We start from the raw sequence: 25,644 nt of genomic DNA on the forward strand, positions 1-25,644 counted from the left end.
CCCCCCCCCCTACCTCCCCCCCCGGCAGGGGTGGGCTTCGGGGTTCTGGGAGAGCCCCCGCCGCGGGGTGCCGGGTCCCTGGGCGGGGGCGGGGGTCCCAGCAACAGCAGCCCGGGGGGTGCCGGAGGGGTGCGGGGCGGTGCCGGGGGGGTCCCCGGGGGACGGTCTGCGGGGCGGGGCGGGGCGCGGCCCCCCCCTCACCTGGCTTGGCGCGTTGCAACGGGCGGGGCGGGGCGCGGCGAGCGGAGCGGCGGCGGCGGACGGGCCATGCGGGGGCCGCGCTGCGGGCTCTGCCCGCTCCTCTTCATCCTCCTCCTCCTCCTCCTCCTCCTCCTCCTCCCCCCGGCCGCAGCCGCCCCCCCGTGCGTCCCCCCGGGGCCGCTCCCGGCACCAGGTAAACCCGCGCCGTCGGGGCGCGGCTCCACCGGGACCCCCCCCCCTCCCCGGGATCCGCGGCGTGGTGGTGGGGGGGGAAGCGGCCGTGCGGGCCGGGCGGGGGGTGCCACCTGCTTTGCCCCCCCGGCTTGTGGGGCTGGGGTCGTGGAGCGGGATGCGGGGCCGGCTGAGGACCCCCCGGCCGCGGGGTCGGTGCTTTTCGGGGGGGGGGAGCTGGCACTGCCCCGGGTGTGGGGCCGGGCTGTGGGGCTGGCCGGCTCCTGCCTTGCCCCCCCTGCCCCCCCCGGCTATGGGGCTGGGCCGTGGGGCTGATACCGGCTCTGCCGCCCCCGCCCCGGCCGTGGGGACCCCCCGGGGCAGGGCTGGGTCCCCTCAGGGTGCGCGGAGGGATGCCCGGGGGGGGGGGGGTGCGGAGTCCGACCGGGCAGGGGCTCGCTGCCGCCCGGTGCTGCCCGGTTCGCTTGGGGGGGGGGGCGGGGGGGGTCTCCGGGGGGAGCGGGGCTGCTCGGGAACCGGAGCCGGGGCTCATCTAATGGCCGCGGAGCACGGACTAAAAGCACTAAGTGCTCTCCTCGTGCCAGGCAGGCCCTGACCCCCCCATCCCCCCCCCCGCCTCGGCCGCCGCAGCCCTGCCAGGCTGCCCGCAGCCCAGCTGGGCTCTGCCGGCCCCCCCTTCCCCCCCCCAAAGCGCTGGCAGGGGCTGGGGTCCGGCCACGCCACCGCCGACCCCCTCCGTGGGCAGGAGCAGGCGTGGAGGGACCCCCGAGGGCAGGGGGGCTGCGGACCCGGCCCCCGCCGCCACCCGCCGGGGAGCAGCAACCCGTGCCTGGGGTGGGGGGCGGGGAGTGGGGCTGGGGGCTTCCCCCCCATTCCTGGAGCCCCGCTGCTGTCCCCCATTGCCGCCATCGCGGCTGGGAGAGGCCCTCGGGGCTGCCCTCGGGGTTTCGCCATCGCCCCGGGGCTCGGTCCCCGAGGCAGTGGGGGGGCAAAGCTCTCCTGGCCCCCCAGCCCCGCGCCCCATCCCCTGCCGGGCTGAGCGCCGGAGCTGGCTCAGCGCCGCTAATCCCCTAATCCTGCTGCCTGGACGGGGCGCGGGGCCTGGGGGTACAGCGTGGGTCTGGGGTTGGGGGGCTGTGCTGTGCCCCATGTCCTGGGCATGGGGGGCTGGGAGCCCCGGGGGGGTGACACACCGGGTGGGGGCTGGGGCAGGGCTCTGCCTGCCCAGGAATTTCCCGTCATCTGCGAAACAAAGCTGAAACCTCCCTGCGCGCCGTGCTCCTGGGCCGCTCCCGGCATCCCCTGCCCATTCCTCTGCCACCCCCTGCCCCACTCTGCCACCCCCTGCCCCGCTCTGCCACCCCCTGCCTGCTGCTCTGCCACCCCCTGCCTGCTGCTCTGCCACCCCCTGCCCATTCTTCCCATTCCTCTGCCACCCCCTGCCCACTCCTCTGCCACCCCCCGCCCCGCTCTGCCACCCCCCGCCCCGCTCTGCCACCCCCTGCCCCGCTCCTCTGCCACCCCCCGCCCCGCTCTGCCACCCCCTGCCCGCTCTGCTTCAGGAGGCGGGGGGGGGTGCAAGAGCCTGGGGCTGCTGGGTCCCGGACCCCCAGCCGCCCTGACCCCCCCCCCTCGCAGCGAGCACCGGAGGCTGCGCGGGGCCGTACCGGACCGAGCCCGACGTCGGGGCGGGAGAGGATGGGAGCTCCGTGCGGCTGCCGGAGGCGGGCGGGGGGCTCGCCGTCCCCCCTGGGGATGCTGCCGGCCGGCCAGACCCTGCCCCAGTCCCCGTGCGGAGCCGGCGCTCCCCCCAGGTAACGCTGCCCAGCTGCCCCCCCCCCCACCCCCTCCCCAGCCGGCTGTGCCCTCACCCCCCCCCCCATCCCGCAGGAGCTCCCCGGGGCCCGCGCCGCTCCCAGGAGGCGGAAGAGAGACTGGGTGATCCCCCCCATCAAAGTTCCCGAAAACGAGAGGGGCCCCTTCCCCAAAAAGCTGGTTCAGGTATGGGGGGGGGTCGGGCTGGGTGGGGGGCTGGCCATGCCGAGGGTGGGAGTGATGCCGGCGGTGGGCGTCCCCCCAGCGTCAGGGGCTTCACGGGGTGCTGCTGGGGGGTTTAGTGGGGGGGTCCTGACCCTCGTCCCCGCGTCTCCTCCCAGATCAAATCCAACCGGGACAGAGACACCAAGATCTTCTACAGCATCACGGGGCAGGGGGCGGACGCCCCCCCCGAGGGCGTCTTCACCATCGAGAAGGAGTCGGGCTGGATGAAGGTGACGCAGCCGCTGGACCGGGAGCGCATCGACAAATACCACGTAGGTCCCCGCCGGGGAACGCCGCCGCGCCGCGCCCCCCGCCCCGCGCTCACCCCTCCGCCCCGCAGCTCTTCTCCCACGCGGTGTCCGAGAACGGCAAACCGGTGGAGGAGCCGATGGAGATCATCGTGACGGTGACGGACCAGAACGACAACAAACCCCGCTTCACGCAGGAGATCTTCCGCGGCTCCGTGCCCGAGGGCGCTTTGCCGGGTAGGACCCTGCGCCGCGGGGAAGCTGCGTCCCTTGGGGACAGCCCTGGGACCGTCTCCCGCTCACCGGGACGTCCCCGTCCCCAGGCACCTCCATCATGCAGGTGACCGCCATGGACGCCGACGACGCGGTGGAGACCTACAACGGCGTCGTCGCCTACTCCATCCTCAGCCAGGAGCCGCGGGAGCCCCATCCCCACATGTTCACCGTCAACAGGGCCACCGGCGCCCTCAGCGTCATTGCCAGCGGCCTCGACCGGGAGGTGGGCTGCGCCGCGCCGCGGGCTGGGCAGCCCCGGCCCCAAGCGGGGGGCTGACGGGGCTTCTGTCTGTCTGTCTGTCTGTCCGTCCACCGCAGCGCGTGCGGGAGTACACGCTGACCGTGCAGGCGGCTGACCTGGACGGCGAGGGGCTGACCACGACGGCGCTGGCGGTGATCGAGATCGCCGACATCAATGACAACGCCCCCGAGTTTGACCCCAAAACGGTAACGTGGGGTGTGTCCCCCACCCCCTCCTTTGCGGGGTCCTCTCCCCCGGGACGGGGCCGCTGACGGGGCCGCTGTCCCCGCAGTACGAGGTGGCCGTGCCGGAGAACGAGGCCGGGCGGGAGGTGGCCCGGCTGGTCGCCACCGACCTGGACGAGCCGAGCACGCCGGCGTGGCGAGCCGTGTACTCCATCGTGCGCGGCAACGAGGGAGGTGCCTTCACCGTCGCCACCGACCCCGCCAGCAACGAGGGCGTCCTCCGCACCGCCAAGGTGCGCGTCCCCCGCCCCGTGTCCCCCCCACTCGCTGCCCGTGGTGGGGTGCTGCCCGATCCCTCCCCTCTCCCAGGGTCTGGACTACGAGGCCAAGAAGCGGTTCGTGCTCCACGTGGCCGTGGCCAACGAGGCCCCCTTCGCTGTGAAGCTGCCGACGGCCACCGCCACGGTGACGGTCAACGTGGAGGACGTCAACGAGGCGCCCGTCTTCGACCCGCCGGTGCAGGTCGCCCGGGTGCCGGAGGACGTGCCGCCGGGGCAGACCCTCGCCTCCTGCACGGCGCAGGACCCCGACAAGGCACAGGGGCAGAAGATCAAGTGAGCGGGGCCGGGGGTTGGGGTCGGGGTATAGGGGGGGGGGGTCCTGCCACCCCCTGCCATGGGGCCAGCTCCCCTCTGCCCGCAGGTACCTGGTGGGGCATGACCCGGCGGGCTGGCTGGCCGTGCACCCCGAGAACGGCCTGGTGACGGCGCGGGACCACCTGGACCGCGAGTCCCCCTTCGCCAAGAACAGCACCTACACCGCCATGCTGCTGGCCGTGGACGACGGTGAGGGCGGTGAAAGGGGCCCTTGTTCCCCCTCTCCCGCGTGAGCCACACGTGCTGCCGTCACCGGGGACCGCATCCCGGCTCCGGCACGACCAGGGGCTGCCTGTCCCCATCCCCGTGAGGGTCCTGGTTTTGGGGACCCCCCCCAACTCCAGCGTCGCTTCTCCCCGCAGGCTCGCCGCCTGCCACGGGCACCGGCACCCTGCTCCTCGCCCTGCTCGACGTCAACGACCACGGCCCCGAGGTCGAGCCCCGCGACGTCACCGTCTGCAACCGCAGCCCCCAGCCCCAGGTCCTCACCATCACCGACGGGGACCTGCCCCCCAACACCGGCCCCTTCCGCGCCGAGCTCAGCCGCGGCTCGGGGGACAGCTGGGCAGCGGAGGTCAGCGACGAAGGTAACGCCAGAGGGACGCGTGGGCACTGCGGCGGCGTGACCGGTGGGCGATGCCGCCGGGCGGTCACCCACGGTGCCGGTCTGGCGCAGATGACACCGTCACCCTGCGGCTGGTGGCACCGCTGGAGCCGGACCTCTACAGCGTCTACCTGCGGCTCCTCGACGCGCCGGGCAAAGCCCAGCTCGCCGTCATCACCGCGCGCGTCTGCGACTGCGAGGGGCCGGCGCAGAGCTGTCCCCAGAGACCCCAGCCCGTCACCGGGCTGCCCGTTGTCCTCGCCGCCCTGGGCGCGCTGCTGGCCTTGCTGCGTGAGTGGGGGATCCCGGGGGTCCGCGCCCGCCGTGGGGTAGGGGCAGGGGGATGCGTCCCCGCTGACACCGCCGCTCTCCCTAGTCATCCTGGTGCTGCTGTTGCTCTTCGTGAGGAGGAGGAAGGTGACGAAGGAGCCGCTGCTGCTACCCGAGGACGACACGCGGGACAACGTCTTTTACTACGGGGAGGAGGGCGGCGGGGAGGAGGACCAGGTGGGTGTCCCGGGGGGCCGGGGTGGGGGGCCGATGCCAGCGTGCCCCTCTCCATCCTGTGCCCCCCTCCCCAGGACTACGACCTGCGGCAGCTGCACCGGGGCCTGGACGCCCGTCCCGAGGTGCTGCTCCGCAACGACGTGGCCCCCACCCTCCTGCCGGCCCCCCAGTACCGGCCGCGGCCCGCCAACCCCGACGACATCGGCGCCTTCATCGAGGAGGTGAGCCCCCAGCTGGGGGAGGTCCGGGGGGATGAAGTCCCCCCATCCGTGCCAGCATCACTGGCAGTGACCCCAGCCCGGGGGGTCCGGGTGGATGAAGTCCCCCCATCCATACCGGCACCACGGGCAGCAACCCCGGCCCAGGGGGTCTGGGGGGATGAAGTCCCCCCATCCATACCTGCATCGTTGGCAGTGACCCCAGCCCGGGGGGTCCGGGGGGATGAAGTCCCCCCATCCATACCGGCACCACGGGCAGCAAACCCGGCCCAGGGGGTCTGGGGAGATGAAGTCCCCCCATCCGTGCTGGCACTGCTGGGCAGTGACCCCAGCCCAGGGGGTCTGGGGGGATGAAGTCCCCCCCATCCATACCGGCATCGCTGGCAGCGACCCCAGCCCAGGGGGTCCAGGGTGATGAAGTGGTTTGGCAATGTCCCCCCATCCATACTGGGCAGTGACCCCAGCCCCGGGGGTCCGGGGGGATGAAGTCCCCCCATCCGTATTGGCATCACTGGCAGCGACCCCAGCCCCAGGGGTCCAGGGTGACGAAGTGGTTTGGCAATGTCCCCCCATCCATACTGGGCAGTGACCCCAGCCCAGGGGGGCTGGACGCTGACCCCTCCGCCCCCCCCCAGAACCTGAAGGCAGCCGACACGGACCCCACGGCCCCCCCCTACGACTCCCTGCTGGTGTTCGACTACGAGGGCAGTGGCTCGGAGGCCACCTCGCTCAGCTCCCTCAACTCCTCCGCCTCCGACCGCGACCAGGACTACGACTACCTCAGCGACTGGGGCAGCCGCTTCAAGAAGCTGGCGGACCTCTACGGCGGCGGGGAGGAGGACGACTAGGAACCCCCCCGCTGCCCCCCACCCCGCGCCTTACAGAGCTGCCCGTGCCTTGGGGCTGCCCCCTCCCGCCGTGCCCCCCCCCCGCCTCGGTGGCAGCCCCCCTCGCCTCCCCCTCCTGTATTTTTTCTTTTTTCTTTATTTTTTTTGAAATAAAGGTAGTGTGACGCGACGGACGCGGTGAGCGGGTGCGAGTTTTAATAAAGGATGCGCTTGGTTTTTTTTTTTTAGATGCTCCTTTGCCTGGCTTTGTGCCCTGGGGAGGGGTCCCCGGCGCCCTGCTGCCCTCCCCCTTCGAGTTGGGGCTGACCCCAGCCCCACTCTGCCCCCCCCAGCCCCACTCTGCCCCCCCCAGCCGCACTTTGCCCCCTCAGTCCCACTTTACCCCCCCAGCCCCACTTTACCCCCAGCCCCACTCTGCCCCCCCAGCCCCACTCTGCCCCCCCCAGCCGCACTTTGCCCCCTCAGTACCACTTTAGCCCCCCCAGCCCCACTTTACCCCCAGCCCCACTTTGCCCCCCCAGCCCCACTCTGCGCCCCCCAGCCCCACTCTGCCCCCCCAGCCCCACTTTACCCCCGCAGCCCCACTTTGCCCCCCAGCCCCCATCCTGCGGCAGTGGTACCCACAGGCACGGCCGCAGCGTCGCCCCTGCCGGGGGGCAGCACCAGTGGGCCCCCCCCCCACAGCGGGGGGGTCTCCCCCGGCGTGTCCCGGTCCCCACGGGGCGCGGTGCCGGTGCTGGGGTGCACGGCCAGGGCGCTGAGCCCCCCGCCCCAGTGCCCGGTGGGAGCGGCACTGGTGACACTGGGCGGGAGGGGGCTCAGCCCCGGTACCGGGGGTGGCACCGGGGGGTCCCGGGCTGCGCGGGCGGGGCCGGGGGAGCGGCGGGGGCGGGGCCGCCTCCCGGGGGTGGGCGTGGCGAGGAGGGGGCGTGGCCTGCACCTGCGGGGCGGGGCGTGGCCGGACCCACCTGCGGCTCCTCGGCGGCAGCGCCCCGATCCCTCCGGCCCCGCACCGGCCCCGCACCGGCCCTGCAGCCAGCCATGGCCCCGCCGAGGGGCCGCCCGGCCCCGCTCTGCCTCCTCCTCCTCCTCCTCCTCCTGCTCCAGGTGAGGGACGGGGCCGTGGGACCCCCAGGGACCCCCTCCCAGCCCCCTGGGACCCCCGGGACCCCCCGGCACTGACCGCTCTCTCCGGGCAGGCCGAGCACCGGCGGTGCGAGCGGGCAGCGCCGTGCCAGCCCGGCTTCACCGCGGAGACCTTCGCCCTCGGCGCGCCGCGGGACAGCGTGGCGGCGGGACAGGCGCTGGGGCGAGGTGAGACGGCGGGACCGGGGCGCGGCGGCAGGGGGACGAAGCCGTGGCGGGGTGGCGGTGGGGACGGGCTCTACCCCGGCTCCGCGGGCGGCTGCGGGGACGTGGCCGTGCCGTGGCGGTGGGGACAGGTGTGGTGGCACGGCCACGGCGCCAACGGGGACGGAGCCACGGCCGCGTGCCCGTGCCCGGCTGCGTCTCCATGCCCGGCACCGGTGGTCCCGCCGCGGCGCGATGGCGTCGCGGGGGCAGCGGGTGCCTCTCCCCGGGGCGCGTCGGCGTGGGCGGCGCTGACTCAGCCGGCGCAGACCTGTCGGGGCCGGCAGGACGGGGACGCGCAGGCGCGCGTCCTGCCCCACGCCTCGCCCGGCCGCGGGGTCCCGGCACCCGGGGGGCTGTGGGGGTGAAGCCGCCTTGGGCGGCCGTGGAGCCGAGCCCCCAGCGTGGTTGCGCCTCGCGGTGCCGGCGTGGGAGCCTTGTGCCGCGTGCCGGCGCCGAGCTCCGGCGGCTGTGCCAGGCCAGGATGGCTCTGCCGCGCTCCGAGCCCTGGCCGGGGCAGCCGGGTGCTGCCGGCTCTCGCGGCAAGGTGGGTGCTGGGGACCCGCTGCCGCGTCGGCGTGCCGGGTAGCGAGCCGGGAGCCGGACCCTGCCCCACACCTCAGGAATTGCCCGTTCGTTAGCTTTCTGGTTGATCATTAACGAAGCCGCCGTGTCCGTTGGGGCCGTGCCCGATACCGGGGTGACGGGCAGCTACGTCGCCTCGGCGTCTCCCCGCCGCGCGGGGCTGCTCTCCAGAGCCCCGACCTGCTGGGGATGCCCCATCCCAGCACTCCCAGTTTGGGGTCCTGGCTGGAGACGGGGGAGGAGGGAAGGGAACGTCTGCCCACGTACGGGCCGTGCCGCCGCCATGCCCGGCCATGCGGGTGGACGAGCATGGCGGGTGCTTGGTGATGCCCTGCAGCACGCCGAAGCCCACGGCCAGGCTGCGGCGAGGGCGGGCTGACGAGCCGGCCTGTAATTAAGCTGATGAGTGGAGCGCGGTGTTTTCCCTCCCGACGGGTCTGGACAGGTCCCGTGCGGCGCCTGGGCCGGGCAGGCAAACACCTGCGTGGGGCCGCGGCGACCCCGGCGCTGGGCCCCTGCGGTGGGGAGGGGGGCTTTGGGGTGGGGGCACGGCCCCACGGGACGCGGAGGGGGGGCTTGGACGCTCCCCCGCCAGCCCTCGGTGGGGGAACCTCGAGAGTCTGAAGTCAGGGCGAAACTCGGGTGACGTCAGCGGGTGCGCCCGGCGGGACGTGCCGCTCGCGGCGCCTTCGCCCCGGCTGTCCCCGGGTTGACGTGAGTCGTCGTCCCCCCCCCAACCCCGTCACCGCCGGCTCCCGGCATGGCACGGCCACGCTTGTGCAACCTGCACAGGGCTGGTGGCACACGGCTCTGCCCGAGACGCCGCGGGACGTGGGGCGGCTCGGGGGGCTGCCCTGGTCCCCACCCATCGCGGGGTCTCGTCCCCCCATCCCGCTCGGCAGCACGGTGACACAGGGGGGGTCTGGCTGTCCCAGCACCCTGTGGGTGGTGGCGGGGGGCCTGGAATGGGGGGATCCCCCCCGAGGGACCCCCCCCAGCTCTCCTCACCTCCCGCTGCCGGCAAGGAGAGGGGCCCCTGGCTCCCAGCCCCGGGAGGGGGGGGCTGGGGCCGGCTTTCCTGCAGCTGAGGAGCTGGAAAAACAGGTTGTGCACGGCGGGGTGCGAAGGGGGGGAGCTGGGCGCTGAGCACCGCGCACTCGTTGCACCCAGCAACGGGCTGGGGGCTGCGTGCTGCCCACCCCCCGCACCCATCCGGCACGGTGCCAGGTCCCGGGTGCCATAACCCTGTGCCCGGGGGTGCCGGGGGGGCCTCTCCCCACCGCCAGCCCCCCTGCCCCGGCACGATCCTGCCCAGCTGGCCCCATCGGCTCCCCCAGCCCGTGGCCTTTGCCGGGGGTCCAGGCTGGCATCGTGCTGGCGGGTCCTCCCCGGCTGGGTTGGGAGCAGGGGGGCAGCCCCCAGCCCGGGGCTCGGCGATCGCTCCCCACCCGCCTCCGTCCCACCGCCGCCTCCGAATCCCTGGGCCGCTCCCGGGTTGACGTAACCCCGTGGGGCGGCGGGACCGGCAATGGCGGCAGCGGCCTGGTGCCCGGCGTTCGGGCGTGCTGCGCTGCCTCCCGCCCCGGGCACGACGCCTTCCCGCTCCGCGCGGCGCGGGTCACGCCGGGGCCGTGGCGGCCGTGCCGGCAGGGTGCCGCTGGCCGTAAGAAACCGTCTCCCAGACAAAGGGTGTTTGTTCGGGAGCTCCCAGCAGCGCGGCCCCGGCTCATGTGATGCCTGCTGACCGCCACGGTGCCGCTCGGAGCCTCCCCCGGGCTGCCCGCGGCCCCAGCTCATACCACGCCGCAGCGTGGTGCCGGGACGTCGCCTGCCCTGGTCTGTGGTGGGTGCCGGGGGTCCCTGCAGACCCCTCGCAGGGGAGGTGCTGAAGGGTGCCGGGGCAGGTGGGTGCCCAGCTGCTGCCCTGTGCCTCGCGTGCACTGGGGCTGGCTGATGTCCCCTCCTGCGGACACATGGTCGCGGTCCCCCGCCACGCCGGGGCTCGAGGACCCCCATGGGTCACCATAACCCACCGGGCTTGCAGTGCTGACGTCCCCTCCTGCAGACACATGGTTGCGGTCCCCCATGGGTCACCATAACCCACCGGGCTTGCAGTGCCCTGTGGATCAGCCCCCATAGGACCCCCAGCCAGGCTGCTGGGGGTCTGGGTGCCAGCGCGGGCGAGCGGGTGCTGCCCTTGTTTTTCTGTGAAAAGCAGCCTGCCCCCAGCCCAGCCGCTCTCCCTGCCCCCAGTGAGCTTTGCGGACTGCGGCGCGCAGCGGCGTGCCGTGTACCTCTCGGACAACACGCGCTTCAAGGTGAGCAGGGACGGCGTCGTCTCTGCAACCCGGCCCCTGCAGCTCCAGCGGCGGGAGATCAGCTTCTCCATCCACACCTGGGACTCCGCGGGCAAGAAGCATTCGGCCAGGGTGACCGTGAGCAGGCGGCAGCACCGTCGCCGTCGCCACCACCACCACCACCACCAGCAGCAGCAGGTAAAGCGCAGCCCCTCACCCCGGGGTCACCTCAGCCCCTCTCCCTGGGGCAGAGCGTGCAGAGGGTTTGGCGAAGTGCTGGCACCGAGCCGAGCCGCACTCCCTGTAGGACATGGCCCCCGATGTGCTGACCTTCCCCGAGCCCGGCCACGGCCTCCGGCGGCAGAAGAGGGACTGGGTCATCCCCCCCATCAACTGCCCCGAGAACGAGCGCGGGCCCTTCCCCAAGAAGCTGGTGCAGGTGCGCGGCCCCCCGGGGACGGGGCGCAGGGCAGGGGGGTCCCCGGGGCGCTGGGACCCCTCTGACCCCTCCGCTGCCTCGCCGCCAGATCAAATCCAACAAGGACAAGGAGACCAAGGTTTTCTACAGCATCACGGGGCAGGGGGCGGACACCCCCCCCGTGGGCGTCTTCACCATCGAGCGGGAGACGGGGTGGCTGGAGGTGACGAAGCCGCTGGACCGGGAGGAGATCGATAAATACGTGGTGAGTGGGGGGCCGGGGCGGGGAGGGGCCGGTCCCCGGGGCCGTGCGCGGGCTGACGCTGCCCCTCGCAGCTCTTCTCCCACGCCGTGTCGGCCAACGGGCAGCCCGTGGAGGACCCCATGGAGATCATCATCACCGTGACGGACCAGAACGACAACCGGCCCGTCTTCACCAAGCAAGTCTTCATCGGCTACATCGAGGAGAACGCGAAGCCGGGTGCGTGGGGGGCCGGCGAGCCGGGGGCCGCACGGCTGGGACCGCACCGAGCCCCGAGCCGGAGCTGGGCCGAGGTGTCCGGTGGGGTTTGTCCCACGAGTAAAGTCTGCCCTGCTCGTCCCCGTGCCAGGCACGTCGGTGATGACCGTGAACGCCACGGACGCGGACGACGGCATCAACGTGAACAACGGCATCATCGGCTACTCCATCCTCAGCGAGGAGCCCAGGAGCGCCCAGCAGATGTTCACCATCGACCCGGAGAAGGGCGTCATCAGCGTCATCGGCACGGGGCTGGACCGGGAGGTGGGCGCCCTGGCCGCATCGCGGGGTCCACGTGGCAGCTCCGCGGTGGGGCTCGCTGCGGGCAGCCGGGGTGCCGGAGCCCCAGGGTCCGGCTGGTTCGGGGACTCGCCACCCCTGGGTCACTGTCCCTGCTCCGGGGGTGTCTGCAGCCCCAGGCCCATTGGGGGTCTGCGCTGGGGACACTGCAGGGGCGTCCCCGGAGGAGGGACCCGCACTGGAGCCCGTCCCTGCCCTAACGGCACTGGTTTCTGCTTGCAGACCACTCCCAACTACACGCTGATCATCCAGGCTGCGGACCAGGAGGGCATGGGCCTGACCAACACGGCCACCGCCATCGTGGAAGTCACCGACGCCAACGACAACCCTCCCGTCTTCGACCCCACCATGGTACCCGAGCCGGCTCCTGCGAGCCGCTGCCCTCCGCGGCCGCTGCGGCACGAGCCCCCCGCCCCGGGGTGCCTGGCGCCGGCCGGGTGACCGTCCCCGTCCCCTCTCTTGCAGTACGAGGGGACGGTGAACGAGAACGAGGTGGGGGTGGTGGTGGCCCGGCTGCACGTGACGGACCGGGACGCGCGGGGCTCCCCTGCCTGGCAAGCTGTCTACCGCATCAAGAGCGGGGACCAGGACGGCGACTTCAGCATCGCCACCGACCCCAGAACCAACGACGGCGTCCTGAGAACCGCCAAGGTGGGTGCTGCCGCCGCGCAGCCGCCCCGGCGCCGGCCGCCTCCCGGCCGGTGCTACCCCAGCGGCTCTGTGCCCCCCCTCCCAGGGCCTGGATTACGAGAGCAGGAGCCGCTACGAGCTCGTGGTGACCGTGGAGAACGCCGTCCCCTTCGCCGTGCCCCTGTCCCTCTCCACGGCCAGCGTGCTGGTGATGGTCACCGACGTGAACGAAGCCCCCGTCTTCGTGCCCCCGGTCAAGAGGGTGGAGGTGATGGAGGACCTGCCGCTGGGCCACCAGGTCACCTCCTACACGGCCCAGGACCCGGACAAGGACCAGAGGCAGAAGATCACGTGAGTGGGGGGGTTGGCGGCGGGGGGCTGGGCCGGGGGGCCCGAGGGGCTGTGCTGCAGAGCATCCCCCCCCCCGCTGACCCCCCGCTCGCCCCAGGTACCGCATGGGCAGCGACCCCGCGGGGTGGCTGGCCATCGACCCCGAGAACGGCATCGTCACGGCGGCCCAGCCGCTGGACCGCGAGTCGGTGCACGCCATCAACAGCACCTACAAGGCCGTCGTCCTGGCCGTGGACAGCGGTGAGGAGCCCCTTGCTCGCCCTGCGGGAGGGGCTGCCACTGCCCACCGGGGCTGGGGGGGCCGGGACCCCCTCCCCAGGCACCTTGCTGACCCCTGGCCCTGCAGGGTCGCCGGATGCCACCGGCACGGGGACGCTGCTCCTCCTGCTCCAGGACGTGAACGACAACGGGCCCACGCCGGAGCCGCGGCTCTTCGACGTCTGCAGCCGGCAGCCCGAGGAGCAGACGCTGAGCATCGTCGACAAGGACCTGCCCCCCAACACCCACCCCTTCCAGGCAGCGCTGGAGCACGGCTCCGGTGCCAACTGGACCGTCAGGGTGACCGGACAAGGTAGGTGCCGCCCTTTGGTGGGGACACCCAGCCTGGGCCAGGTCCCAGGACCCCCAGCTCCCGGCGCTCCGCAGCGCAGCCAGTGCCGGCCCCGTGATGGGCACCGGGCTGGGGAACCGCGGCGTGGCAGAGCCCCGCGCCCCAAAGCGGGGAGCGGGGCCGCGTCCCCGAGCCCACCCCCTCTCTCTGCGGCAAGACCTGCTGGTGCTGAGGCTGGTGAAGGAGCTGGAGCCGGGGGAGTACAGCGTCTTCCTGCGGCTGACGGACGGCCAGGGCAAGGCGCAGGTGACGCCGGTCCGGGCTCAGGTGTGCGACTGCGAAGGGCCGGCCAAAAACTGCGAGCGGCGAGCGTTCGTCGCCAGCGGCTTGGGCGTCCCCGCCATCCTGGGCATCCTGGGCGGCATCTTGGCGCTGCTGAGTGAGTACCGGGGGACGGGGACGGGGACAGGGAGGCAGCGGGGCCACCCTCACCCTGACGCTGCTGCCCTCTGCTCGCAGTCCTGCTGCTCCTGCTGCTGCTCTTTGTCAGGAGGAGGAAGGTGGTGAAGGAGCCGCTGCTCCCGCCCGAGGACGACATGCGGGACAACGTCTACCACTACGACGAGGAGGGCGGTGGCGAGGAGGACCAGGTGGGACAGCGGTGCCAGCCCGCACCCTGCCCGTGGGTCCCCGCAGCACCCTTGCTGCTCCCTGAGCCACAACAGATGCTGGGGATGCACAGGCTACTGGGGACCTGCTCGTCCCTGTGTCCCTTGCTGTGGTCACCGGTGCCCACGGTGCTTCCGGTCCTTCCCGCTGTGGGGTAGCCAGTGGCAGGTCCTGGCACCGTCCCTTGAACATCATGTCCTGGTGTCCCCCTCCCCAGGATTATGACCTGAGCCAGCTGCACCGGGGCCTGGACGCCCGCCCGGAGGTGATCCGCAACGACGTGGCCCCCCCTCTGATGGCTGCCCCCCAGTACCGGCCCCGGCCTGCCAACCCCGACGAGATCGGGAATTTCATCGATGAGGTGAGCCCTGAGCCCGAGCACCGTGTGGGAAGCCCCCAGCCATGTTGGGGTGCTCCCCAGCTGGCAGCGACCCCAGCCCAGGGGGTCCAGGGTGATGAAGTGGTTTGGCAATGTCCCCCCATCCATACTGGGCAGTTACCCCAGCCCAGGGGGTCCAGGCACTGACCCCCTCTGCCCCCCACCCCCAGAACCTGAAGGCAGCCGACACGGACCCCACGGCCCCCCCCTACGACTCCCTGCTGGTGTTCGACTACGAGGGCAGCGGCTCGGAGGCCACCTCGCTCAGCTCCCTCAACTCCTCCGCCTCCGACCGCGACCAGGACTACGACTACCTCAGCGACTGGGGCAGCCGCTTCAAGAAGCTGGCGGACCTCTACGGCGGCGGGGAGGAGGACGACTAGGAACCCCCCCAGCCCGGCCCGGCCGGCAGCTGCCCGGTGCAGGCAGCTCACCTCATTTCACCCGGCCGGGCTCGCATCGGTCTTTGCCCACGGGGCAGCCAAACCCCCACTCCAACACCCCCCTCAGCCTGGTGTCCATGTCCCCCTCGTTCAGCGCAGGGGAAGCTTGGGGTGACCAGGGCTGGGGGCATTTTCTGGGGAGCCTGTGTGTTTCCTAGCCCCACCCTTGGCTCCAGGCAGGGTATCCTGGAGCCGAGGCGCTCCTGGCTGCGTGGGGCAGGACCAGCTCCCGGCGTCCCCGTGCTGCCGGCTGGGGCTCGGTACCTCTCCTCGGGCAGGGACAGGCCCCTGACGCCTCCCTCCTGTTGCTGCGGGGGGGAAAAAAGGGTTTTTCCGGCGCTCTCCGACATACCTCGTGCTCCCAGCCCCCACACAACCGCCGACCTGCCGCCACGCTCCGCCCGCAAGCGTGGCACCGGAGAAGCGGGGCGTCCCCGGCACCACGTCTCTGCCGGAGCGGGGCGAGGCGACTGATAAACGCAGACCAAAGATGTGCCGTCACGTGCCGTACGTGAGGGAATTATATTTGATAGAGTACTTGCAGGCAGATTTCTATTTTTCTGTATCCCAGATTGTTGTATGATTTCCTCCTGCGTCGTGCCAGGCATAATTATCGCGCAGTCAATGAAAGGCGTTTTAAGAAATCAAATGGCTTTACTGAAATTCTCAACTCTGTTTTTAGCTGTCGTCGTGGTTTGTATTTTTTATCATGGGGAAAAGGGTCTGATAAGGGCTAGGAAGAAGCGATGGCCTAGTGTTAATTGATTGTATGGTTTTTATATAAAATTGAAATAATAAATTGTTTTAAGAAAACCCAACAGCCCTTTTCTGCGCGTGGCTCTGCTGCTTTCACTGGCCTGCCCCACTGAGAGCCGTTCCTCAGCACGGCCACGGCCGCTGCTCGCTCCAAAGGGCAGACGGCAAGCGCCCGGCTCCACGTAACAGGGACAGATCGATAACGGAGCGCGTGTTTCCTCAGCCCGAGGGGCTGTGAGGACACAGGGCTGGCAGCTAACAGCCCGTCACGGCTTTGCCTTGCCTGGACGGGCCGTAGGGAAAGGAGGAGCAGGACACGGTGTAGAAACCCAGCTTGTGCCTTCTCAGCGGCGGCTGTACTTTCTGTGCATGGTGCCTGGCCCGACGCCCTGCCCAGCGCAGGCCAGGCGAGGCTGTTAGCGAGCGCGAGTTATCCCTGATGTTTGTCCAACTCCATAACGGCCGTGACCTTGCTTCGGAGGCCCTGCCCAGTAACAAAACACAAAGGAGTAACAGAGACGAGGACCATGTCCCAGGGCGCTGGGAGGCTTTTAAACACACAGCAGCCTGGGAGGCTGGCAAAGGATGGGCAGCCATCCTGCCTCGTTAGTCCTGGACCGGCAAGATGCTAATTTCTGTGCTTTGCAATGCCCCCACAAGCGGTTTATTCCGAAGGCAGGTCTGGGCACTGACCCGAGCACAGGTGGCAATGCCTGCCTCGCACACCTCCTCCTCCACACGACCCTGACGATACGCAGATGCCTTTGGGCTCTCCCTTTGCAGGCAGAATTGCTGGCTGCTCTCTGGAAGCTGCTAACTTTTGCCGGGTGCAGCCGGAGCATCTCCCAGAATATCTGACCCGCTGGAGGGGTTGGTGTTGGTGATACCTGCGGGGATGGGGGCCCACACCGCCGGCCTCCCACCCAGCACCAGGCTGGGCTGGGGACAGCTGCGTCCCCTGCACTGCCTGCTGGGACGAAGACAAGCCCCCAGCTGCCAGGACTGAGGGGCAACATTCACTGGTATGCAGCTCTACCACCAACCCCGTTGGCAGCTCCCCGGCCACAGGGCCGGTCTCCTGTCAGGGCAAGCTCCAAGATCACAGAATCCCAGCGTGGCAGGGTTTGGCAGGGCCCTCTGTGGGTCACCCAGCCCAACCCCCTGCCCAAGCAGGGTCACCCAGAGCAGGCTGCACAGCACCGCGGCCAGGCGGGTCTGGAATATCTCCAGAGAAGGAGACTCCACAGCCTCCCTGGGCAGCCTGGGCCAGGGCTCCGTCACCCTCAGAGGGAAGAAGTTCTTCCTCGGGTTCAGACGGAGCTTCCTCTGCTTCAGTTTGTGCCCGTTGCCCCTTGTCCTGTCGCTGGGCACCACTGCAAAGAGTCTGGCCCCATCCTCCTGACCCCCACCCTGCAGATATTTAGAGGCATTTCTAAGGTCCCCTCTCAGCCTTCTCTTCTCCAGGCTGAACAAGCCCAGCTCCCTCAGCCTCTCCTCGTAGCAGACATGCGCCAGTCCCCTCCTCATCCTCGTAGCCCTGCGCTGGACTCTCTCCAGTAGCTCCTCATCTTTCTTGAACTGGGGAGCCCAGCACTGGACACAGGACTCCAGATGGGGCCTCCCCAGGGCAGAGCAGAGGGGGAGGAGAACCTCCCTCGACCTGCTGCCCACACTCCTCTTGATGCACCCCAGGATCCCATTGGCCTTCTTGGCACCCAGGGCACGCTGCTAGCTCATGGTCACCCTGTCGTCCCCCAGCACTCCCAGTCCCTCTCCGCAGAGCTGCTCTCCAGCAGGTCAGCCGCAGCCTGTACTGGTGCCTGGGGTTGTTCCTCCCCAGGTGCAGGACCCTGCCCTCGCCCTTATTGAGCTCCATCAGCTTCCTCTGCCCCGTCAAAGATGGCACCACCCCACCGCCTCCTCCCGCCCCGCCCAAGATGGCGGCGAGCGGGCGACACCCCCGAGATGGCGGCGGGCGGGGTCGCCCATCCCCTCTCCCGCCCTCCCCAAGATGGCGGCGTGCGGCCTTGCTCCTCCCCCTTCCCGCCCTCCCCAAGATGGCGGCGCAGAGCCGCGCTCCGCCCCCTCCTGCCCTTCCCAAGATGGCGGCGGAGAGCCGCGCACCGCCCCTCTGACGGCCGCCCCAAGATGGCGGGCGGCGCGGAGCCGGAGACGGGCCCGGCGCCGGAGGGGGTGGTGGAGGCGCTGGAGCTGCTGCTGCGGCCGCCCGCCGAGGCCGAGCCCGGCGCGGAGGTCGCCCTGCGGCCGGAGACGCTGCGCAGCAACGCGGCGGAGCTGGAGGAGCGGCTGCGGCGGGCGCCGGGCTGGGCGGCGCTGAGCCGCCTCCGCCATGCCGTGCTGGCCAGGGCCCCCGCCTTGGCCTCCGGGGCCGCGGGCGAGGCCGAGCCGGGCTGGGCGGCCGCCTGCGGGCTGCTGGCGCTGCTGCTGTGCCTGAAGGAGCGGCTGGAGGCCCTCGCCGCCGCCCCCGCCGCCCGCCCGGCCGCGCCCGGGGCCGCCCCGCCGCCCGGGGCCGACACGCTGAGCGTGGCGCAGGGCCGGGCCGTGGGCCGGGCGCTGCGGGCCGCCGTGGGCCTGGGCCTGGTGCCGTACCTGCCGCCGGGCGTGGGGCAGCGGCCCGGGCCCCCCACGCCGGCCCCGCCACCCGCCTGCGGGACCCGGCTCCACGCAGCCACCGCTGCCCTGACTGAGCTGGCGCAGCACCCGGCGCTGGGCGGCCCGCTCCTCACCCGCCATCTTGGCCTGCTCCTCGCCGGCCTCTGCCTGCTGGGCCACGGCCCCGCCGCCCACACCCAGGTCCGTGGGCCCAGCGGTGGCACCGCGGCGGTGCCAGCTCCGTGTCCCGCTCAGCTCACGTTGGCGTGAGCGCGGCGAGGGAGCGCGTGGTTGGGTTTAGCGCCGATGGCCGGGCCGCCCTCAGCACCCCTTGGGGGGGTTCTTGGTTTTTATTTCCGCAGGGTGTTCCGGAAGCGGAGCGAGCGCGGTGCCGCCAGGCCCTGCGGCGCGTCCTGGACCGCGTCTACCAGCCACTGGCGGTGCGGGAGCTGCTCCTTCTGCAGGGCCGGCCCAAGCAGGTACCCGGCGGCAGGGCTGGCACGGGGCACGTCCCGCCCGCGGCACTGGGATGCCGTGTTCCCGCACGGCGATGGTGCCTTCGCCGCTCTTCTGCAAACGTTCCTACACGTTAAAAACCAGTTCGGCGCGGCGTCCCCGGCCTCGAGCGCTGTGTGAACGCGTGGGCAAAGCCGCCAGGTGTGCTTCGCTCGCACGGCGGCCACTCGGGCCCCGCCGTGTGGGTGTGCGAGAATGCGGGAGCTCCTATCGCGACGCGTGCCGCCATGGCAGGTCCATCCGCTGCGCCCGGCCGAGCAAAGCGCCTGCTCTTCCAGAACCTGCCCCGTTCCGCGTGAGGGGGGTGAAGCGGTGCTGCCTCAGCACTGCCTGCGCGCTGTCGCCATTCCAGAGGCGCTCTCCGTGCGTGCCGGGGGTCTTCCGTGTGGAGCGGGGGTCTCCTGGTTAAAAGCCAAGCTGGTTTTCCCGCCCACAGCGTGGCGTTGCTGGGCTGCCTCGCTCCTCGGGGCGTCCTGCCTCACTCCTCGGGGCGTCCTGCCTCGATTGCCCGAGCAATCGCCCCTGTTCAAACCGCTCGCTGCGTGGCTCGCGGCCTCCGGACCGCTCCGCTGTTCGTGCCGTCCCGGGGGGGACGATTGCTTTGCTCACCGTGGTGCCAGTGCTCTGTGCCAGCTCCTGGCAGGGGATCACCGCTGTGGACCCCCTTACCTGCCTCGTGCCCGCTGTGCCCCGCTTTGGAGTAACGAGGCGGGGAGGCTTTAATTAAAGGAGGGCAGCGGTGCGCGAGGGGATGCTGGCCTCTCTCGTTAAGCCCTAACGCGCTTTGTGCGGCCGGGTGAAGTGATTTATTGACAAGGTTTCCCTGTGCTGCGGGGCAGGGTGCAGGCTGGCTGCCCGTGAGGGTTTGCGCAGGGGCATGCGATCGTGCTCCTGAGCCCGCTCCTTTGTTTCCTCGCAGAGTCCTCCGTCTCCTGGGGACGAGACAAAGCCGGCCCTTGCGCGGGCTCCGGCGTGGCTGCGGCGCCTGTGCGGTCAGCTGCTCTCCGAGAGGCTGATGAGGCCCGGCGGGGTTCAGGCTGTGGTTCGGGGCGTCATGGACGGAACGGGCGGTGAGTAGGGTGCTCTGATGCCGCTCTCGGCTTCCAGGATGGCGGATTAAAAGAGGCGGCGATGATGTGGCTGAGGCGTTTCATCCCACGAGAGGCCCCCGGGACAGACAGAAATGGGAAACAGCTTTTGTCAGGCTCGACTGACTCCGTAACGCTCGGGGTTTGCCTCTGACTGTCTGAACTCCCAAACTCTGAACGCTGTCCGACTGCAAATGCCTTTAGTTGGGGGTATGCTGACACGTTTGAGGTTCAGACAGAAAGCCTCTGAACTCGTTTAGTCTGGTTATGCCTCCGTGGGGTTGTGCCTCACAGAATCACAGAATGGTCAGGGTTGGCAGGGACCTCTGTGGGTCACCCAGCCCAACCCCCTGCCCAAGCAGGGTCACCCAGAGCAGGCTGCAGAGGACCTTGTCCAGCCAGGGCTTGAATATCTCCAGAGAAGGAGACTCCACCACCTCCCTGGGCAGCCTGGGCCAGGGCTCCATCACCCTCAGAGGGAAGAAGTTCTTCCTCATATTCAGACGGAACTTCCTCTGCTTCAGTTTGTGCCCACTGCCCCTTGTCCTGTCGCTGGGCACCACTGGAAAGAGTCTGGCCCCATCCTCCTGACCCCCACCCTGCAGATATTTAGAGGCATTTCAAAGGTCCCCTCTCAGCCTTCTCTTCTCCAGGCTGAACAAGCCCAGCTCCCTCAGCCTCTCCGTGTAGGGGAGATGCTCCAGTCCCCTCCTCATCCTCGTAGCCCTCCGCTGGACTCTCTCCAGTAGCTCCTCATCTTTCTTGAACTGGGGAGCCCAGCACTGGACAGAGTACTCCAGATGGGGCCTCCCCAGGGCAGAGCAGAGGGGAAGGAGAAGCTCCCTCGCCCTTCTGCCCACACTCCTCTTGATGCACCCCAGGATCCCATTGGCCTTCTTGGCACCCAGGGCACGCTGCTGGCTCATGGTCACCCTGTCGTCCCCCAGCACTCCCAGTCCCTCTCCGCAGAGCTGCTCTCCAGCAGGTCAGCCCCAGCCTGTACTGGTGCCTGGGGTTGTTCCTCCCCAGGGGCAGGACCCTGCCCTTGCCCTTGTTGAACCTCAGCAGGTTCCTCTGCCCGGCTCTCCAGCCTGTCCAGGTCACACTGAATGGCAGCACAGCCTGCTGGCCTCGCGTGTGTACGGAGCACGCTTCGTTCCAAGGAGCTGCGCTGGTGCCGGTTCAGTGCGAGCCGTGCTCGGCGCTGGGCTGTGAGCAGCTGCAGGTGGAGTGAGACCCGTCCTGCTCTCCGTTTCCTCCCGGGGAGGGAAACTGTTGCTCTCTGAGAGCTGAATCCCACAGCCTTTAGTGCCAAAGCCTCCCGTGGCCAACACCAACCTGGTGGCACCAGCAAGCGTGCCCTCCCTCCACCTTCTGGCTCATACACCTACTTGTAGAAGTTGTTTTCCAGTGCCAAAGGTCTTGGACTGTCATTTTTCCCCTTCTGTCGTTAAGTTCAGGGGTCTCCTGAAAGATGCTTGCTATCAAGAGAATAATAAAAGCTAGAAATCCATTTTTTAGCCAGAAACATCTGGCTTCAGCCAAAAATGCCCCAGCCGTTCGCTGTCAGCCTGAGCTGATCTTGGCTTTCTGCTGGGGCGGCAGGTGCTGCTGGTGCTGAAGCAGCAGCTGTGGACTGGAGGAAATGCGACGCAGTTGCGAAGATCCTGGCTGCCTGCCCGCAGCAGTGCCTTTCCCTCGAGGACTACTACGGGCTGGTGTGCCCCCAGGTAGGTCCCCTCCCCGCAGCACGACGGCTCTAGCCGGGAATGCGGAGCTGGCTCCTGGCTTGGAGAGTGTTGGTGCTGTCACTTCTGCTTGAGCGTTGCCTGGGTTGAGCCAGGACAGCGTGGAGACGCTTTCCTGCTGCTCTGCCAGTGGGACACGTTTCCACCTTTATCTTGAATTTTCCGTATTTGATTGAAATGCTGGAAAACGTTGCCTGCTTGCACTGCGCTGCAAGGAGCTCGCTGCTGCGGAGCGCTCGCTTCCAGCCTTTGGCTGCGGGAGTGGCGCAGGCTCTTGGTTTGAGCCCAGAAACGCAGCCTGCGTTAACGTGTGCGCGGGAAGGAGACCAGCTCTTCCGTATGTGGAACGTTGTGCCAAAATATCCAGTAAAGCAGCAAGCGGGAGGCTCCGCAGTCTCCGCTGGCGGCTGCGAGGAGATGGCCTGACCCCGTTCTGAGGGGCTGCAGAGCTCGGTTCCTTTCTCGCGGACTTCCCTTCCAGATTCTGGACCTGCTGCACATCCAGGACAAAGGGACGGCGCGCCAGTTCCAGCGAGTGGCCACCACGACGCTGCTCGCCGTGGCGAAAGAACACCCTCGGCTGGCGGAGAAGCACCTGCTCCAGCCGCTGCTGGCACCGCTCCTGCGGTGCTCCGAGGCAGCAGGTACCGCTGGTCTCTGCCGAGCCCCCGCGTGCGGGAGGCTCTGGGCTCTCCTCTCGCCGAGCTTTGTCTTTCTGTCAGAGTTTTCTCGGGGGCTGGTGGCTGGGCTGCTGGGTGGGCGAGCGCAGCTCTGTCAGTTGGGAGCACGCCTGCGTGCGCCATGTTTACTGGCGTTCGAGTCGGATTACTGTGGTGTGAGAGCCAAGTGGTGGGGCTTCTGCCGTTTGCTCTTTGTGAAGCTCTCCCAGTCTGGCAGTCTCACTTGGGGCTTCCAGACGGAAGCTGTCGGTTCCCCAGGCTGACCAAGCAGTTCTCCTGGGAATAATCCGTCAAGAAGTTGTGGTCTGGTTTGATTTGCTTGTAAGCTTGCGGAGTTTACGACACTGCGGTGATATTTAGTGCCACTAACGAGGGCTCATCCGTTCCCACGCTGCCTTGATGGAGGAGAGGGAAGGCAAGGGAACTGCCAAAGTGCTTTCCAGTGCTGGGCATGGTGCGGTTGCTGTTCTGCTGGGGACGTCTCGGCATGTGAGGGTGCTGATATTTCTGCCCTTTGTTTTCAGAGGTAGCAGTGGAAGATTTATCAGCGGGGACCGTGCTGGTGACAGAGGCAGAGCTCGGCAGCTGTGTGGAAGATGTGCTCAAGGTATCGTCTCTGATTCAGGCCTGAGGGTAGGCAGGAACACTACTCTTAAGAAAGAGCTGGTTTGGTACTTTCTGAGCAGTTCAATGTATGTGTTAAACCTGACAAAATCTAACATCTCCTGCATTCGTGATGCTGGGGTGAGGCCGAGAGCTGCACAGAATCACAGAATGTTCGGGGTTGGCAGGGACCTCTGTGGGTCACCCAGCCCAACCCCCTGCCCAAGCAGGGTCACCCAGAGCAGGCTGCACAGCACCGCGGCCAGGCGGGGCTTGAATATCTCCAGAGAAGGAGACTCCACAGCCTCCCTGGGCAGCCTGGGCCAGGGCTCCATCACCCTCAGAGGGAAGAAGTTCTTCCTCGTGTTCAGCTGGAGCTTCCTCTGCTTCAGTTTGTGCCCGTTGCCCCTTGTCCTGTCGCTGGGCACCACTGCAAAGAGTCTGGCCCCATCCTCCTGACACCCTCCCTTGAGAAATTTGTAAGCATTTATTAGGTCCCCTCTCAGCCTTCTCTTCTCCAGGCTGAACAAGCCCAGCTCCCTCAGCCTCTCCTCGTAGGAGAGGTGCTCCAGTCCCCTCCTCATCCTCGTAGCCCTCCGCTGGACTCTCTCCAGTAGATTGTCATCTTTCTTGAACTGGGGAGCCCAGAACCGGACACAGCACTGCAGATGGGGCCTCACTAGGGCAGAGTAGAGGGGGAAGAGAGCCTCCCTCGCCCTGCTGCCCACACTCCTCCTGATGCATCCCAGAAACCTCGTATGCAGCACTGCCCTGGCGGGACTGCAGCTTTGTGCAGGATACCAGAGGCTCTGCCTGAATCCTTTCAGGCATTCCCACCCCAAAACGTTCTCTGAGATGGCAGAGAGCTCTTGCTGTTTTGTTTTTTTTTTTCCCAGTGTCTTTCTGGTTTGTCAAAGTAAGAAGAGTCTGAGCAGTGGGCTGGCAGCCAGGAGTCTCCATGGCGCTTTCTTATCTTCTTCCTCCATGAGCTGCAGCAAGAGTTGGAGAATTACTGAACTGCACAGCCTCTACAAGACCGTTGTGTCTGGGTGTGCTGTGAGAGCAGCTCCAGGGCTCGGGCTGTGATTGTAGGGTGGGTAGAGGTAGAGCAGGCCGGAGGTCCTAGTCAGGAGCACGGGCCGCCCTGGCACGGGTTGCCTCGAGCTGTCGATCCCTGTCCGAGATGATACGGCTCACCTGCCGGCATCAGAGGCTTGCAGCTGGTCAGAGGGAAGGACGGATCGCAGGGAATCCTGCGCATGCTGAATCTTCAGAGGGTCCCTGAGCTCTCCTTCCAGGCTGTTGCTGGCCCACCCTCCTCTTGGTGCCTCTGTGCCTCAGTTTCCTCCCTGTAGAGCCTGGATAATATGACTTGTACTGAGCCCAGCATAACCTGTGTGGGAGGGAGAACCTGCGGGGAGCTGCTCTCCCTGCCGCCAAGGTCTGCAGAGGGCAGCCTGAGCCAGAGCGCTGGAGCTGGAAGCCATTCGGCAGCTCCCGCAGCGTTAACCCCTTGCAGAGGGGTGGGTGGCAGCCAGCTCTTGCCTTCTGCCAAAACGCTTCCGAAGGAGTGACCTGGCAAAGAGGGCACTCGAGGTACCGGCAAGCGGCCGGCTGCGCTGGGCTGCTCAGCCCCGCGGCGAGGGCAGCTTGGCAGGGCCCCGGCTCGTCGCTCGGTGGTTGTGCAGCCGGTTGGCAGCGAGGCATTTGCAGTGGGCGCTGCGAAGCGAGCGGATTCAGTGTGGCTCTGAGGCTGCTGAGCTGTCACCGGGGTGGAAAAGAGAGTGAAGGTGAGCGCGGAGGCATCGCAGAGCCACGGGGAGAGGTGGGGAGCTGGCACAGTTATCCCAGTGGCTGCTGTTAGGAGGCAGAGAGCGTACGGGTAGGGGAAAAGGAGGGTGGGCAGCAGCTCAGCTGCAGGGGAGATGCTGTGAGTGGCTGTGTCCCCACCTCAGGTGTCCTAGAAATGGGGGGCACACTGCAGCTGGTCCCCATGGGGTGTCCCCAGTGGTGCATCTTCCCCTGCTGGTATCCCTCGGGGGCCTGAAGGCATTATGGTCTGTCTAGTCCCATTGGACAGGGGAGATAAAATGGTAATTTTAAGTAAGGAGAAATGAGCAGCCTGTTTTGCAGGGACCATTCTGAGCCGAACCCCGTGACACGTGGGTTTCCATGTTTGTGAAGTCAATTTGAAAGCTGTGGGTGGGTAATCACTCAGCAGCGGCTGCTGGGTGTCCGGCCACCCCCGCTGCTGCCCTGCGCTCCGGAGCTGCCCTTGGTGCAGGACGGTACCCGGTCTGCGTGCCCGGCTGCCGAAGCAGGAGGGATCGCTGAAGCTCAGCGGCTCTGCCAGCCCTGATCAGGTGCTGGGGGATGGAGAAGGTTCAGGAACATGAGTAGAAACTTGGGTCTCACCAGAAAAACGCTCTGGCTTTGCTGAGAACAGACTACCTTCTGTGTTAGAGGATGTGTGCTGTGGGCAGGACGGTGCGAATTTAGCACCTTCTGTGGGGCTCCTTCCTGCGAGGGGTCCCTTGCAGCAGCAAGCAGGGTGTTTGACAGCGCAGATCTTGGCCCTGGTGTTTGGGGGAGAGGTGGGGGTCCATTCTTGTGCTCCCTGTGAAGCAACAGGGCTGTTCTGGGGAAGCCACTCTGCTGAAACCTTCCCTCATAGCTCCGTTTTCCACCCTTCCAACCAGTATCACCAGTACGGCGCTGCAGCCTGCGCTGCCTGCCCTGACAGCAGCCCAGCTTTCTGCTGCGTGTTCCAACCCAGAAGGACACCTCCAGCCCAGGAATTCAATTTTAAGAAGCTGGTGACTTGCTTACTGGCATGCCCCTAGGCAGGCTAAGCTCTTAAATGCTGTGATTGTTGTAGTATTTTGCGCAGTAATGATCTGTTGTAACTAGCTGGCAGGCAGGGACCGGTCTG

The 25,644-nt window shown here is 68.6% G+C and overlaps 3 protein-coding genes across 3 annotated transcripts in view; all 3 read left to right on the forward strand.

Moving 5' to 3' along the window:
• The first annotated feature begins 260 nt into the window (after positions 1-260).
• Positions 261-6,379, forward strand: LOC142362778 (B-cadherin-like). Its single transcript, XM_075433332.1, has 15 exons — positions 261-394; positions 2,032-2,207; positions 2,284-2,394; positions 2,550-2,705; positions 2,774-2,918; positions 3,005-3,180; positions 3,276-3,404; positions 3,491-3,676; positions 3,753-3,997; positions 4,086-4,228; positions 4,402-4,626; positions 4,716-4,934; positions 5,020-5,150; positions 5,225-5,371; positions 6,004-6,379. Exons 1-15 carry the CDS (start codon positions 268-270, stop codon positions 6,214-6,216), a joined length of 2,529 nt encoding a protein of 842 aa, XP_075289447.1. The 5' UTR covers positions 261-267; the 3' UTR covers positions 6,217-6,379.
• Positions 6,380-7,185: 806 nt separating this feature from the next.
• On the forward strand, positions 7,186-15,528 carry LOC142362776 (cadherin-1-like). The gene is made up of 16 exons (XM_075433330.1): positions 7,186-7,323; positions 7,416-7,530; positions 10,405-10,646; positions 10,756-10,887; positions 10,976-11,131; positions 11,203-11,347; positions 11,478-11,650; positions 11,909-12,037; positions 12,152-12,337; positions 12,423-12,667; positions 12,765-12,907; positions 13,014-13,238; positions 13,435-13,656; positions 13,737-13,867; positions 14,104-14,247; positions 14,436-15,528. The coding sequence occupies exons 1-16, from the start codon at positions 7,258-7,260 to the stop codon at positions 14,646-14,648; spliced, it is 2,667 nt and encodes an 888-aa protein (XP_075289445.1). The 5' UTR covers positions 7,186-7,257; the 3' UTR covers positions 14,649-15,528.
• A 2,023-nt stretch (positions 15,529-17,551) lies between these two features.
• Positions 17,552-25,644, forward strand: part of TANGO6 (transport and golgi organization 6 homolog) — a 28,870-nt gene continuing 20,777 nt past the window's right edge. The window contains 7 exon segments of the mRNA XM_075433331.1: positions 17,552-17,596; positions 17,598-18,278; positions 18,440-18,556; positions 19,513-19,663; positions 21,287-21,411; positions 21,911-22,073; positions 22,634-22,716. Coding sequence (XP_075289446.1) covers positions 17,567-17,596; positions 17,598-18,278; positions 18,440-18,556; positions 19,513-19,663; positions 21,287-21,411; positions 21,911-22,073; positions 22,634-22,716 — 1,350 coding nt within the window. The 5' untranslated portion in view covers positions 17,552-17,566.

The sequence above is a fragment of the Opisthocomus hoazin genome, chromosome 12, assembly GCF_030867145.1.
Source record: "Opisthocomus hoazin isolate bOpiHoa1 chromosome 12, bOpiHoa1.hap1, whole genome shotgun sequence".
In the NCBI taxonomy this organism is placed as follows: domain Eukaryota; kingdom Metazoa; phylum Chordata; class Aves; order Opisthocomiformes; family Opisthocomidae; genus Opisthocomus; species Opisthocomus hoazin.

Coding starts and splice junctions, on each gene's coding strand:
- LOC142362778 (XM_075433332.1), top strand. CDS start 268: ATGCGGGGGCCGCGCTGCGGGCTCTGCCCGCTCCTCTTCATCCTCCTC. Junction 2,395..2,549: donor TCCCCAAAAAGCTGGTTCAG/GTATGGGGGGGG, acceptor GTCTCCTCCCAG/ATCAAATCCAACCGGGACAG. Junction 3,998..4,085: donor GCACAGGGGCAGAAGATCAA/GTGAGCGGGGCC, acceptor CTCTGCCCGCAG/GTACCTGGTGGGGCATGACC.
- LOC142362776 (XM_075433330.1), top strand. CDS start 7,258: ATGGCCCCGCCGAGGGGCCGCCCGGCCCCGCTCTGCCTCCTCCTCCTC. Junction 13,657..13,736: donor CGGCATCTTGGCGCTGCTGA/GTGAGTACCGGG, acceptor CTCTGCTCGCAG/TCCTGCTGCTCCTGCTGCTG. Junction 14,248..14,435: donor TCGGGAATTTCATCGATGAG/GTGAGCCCTGAG, acceptor CCCCACCCCCAG/AACCTGAAGGCAGCCGACAC.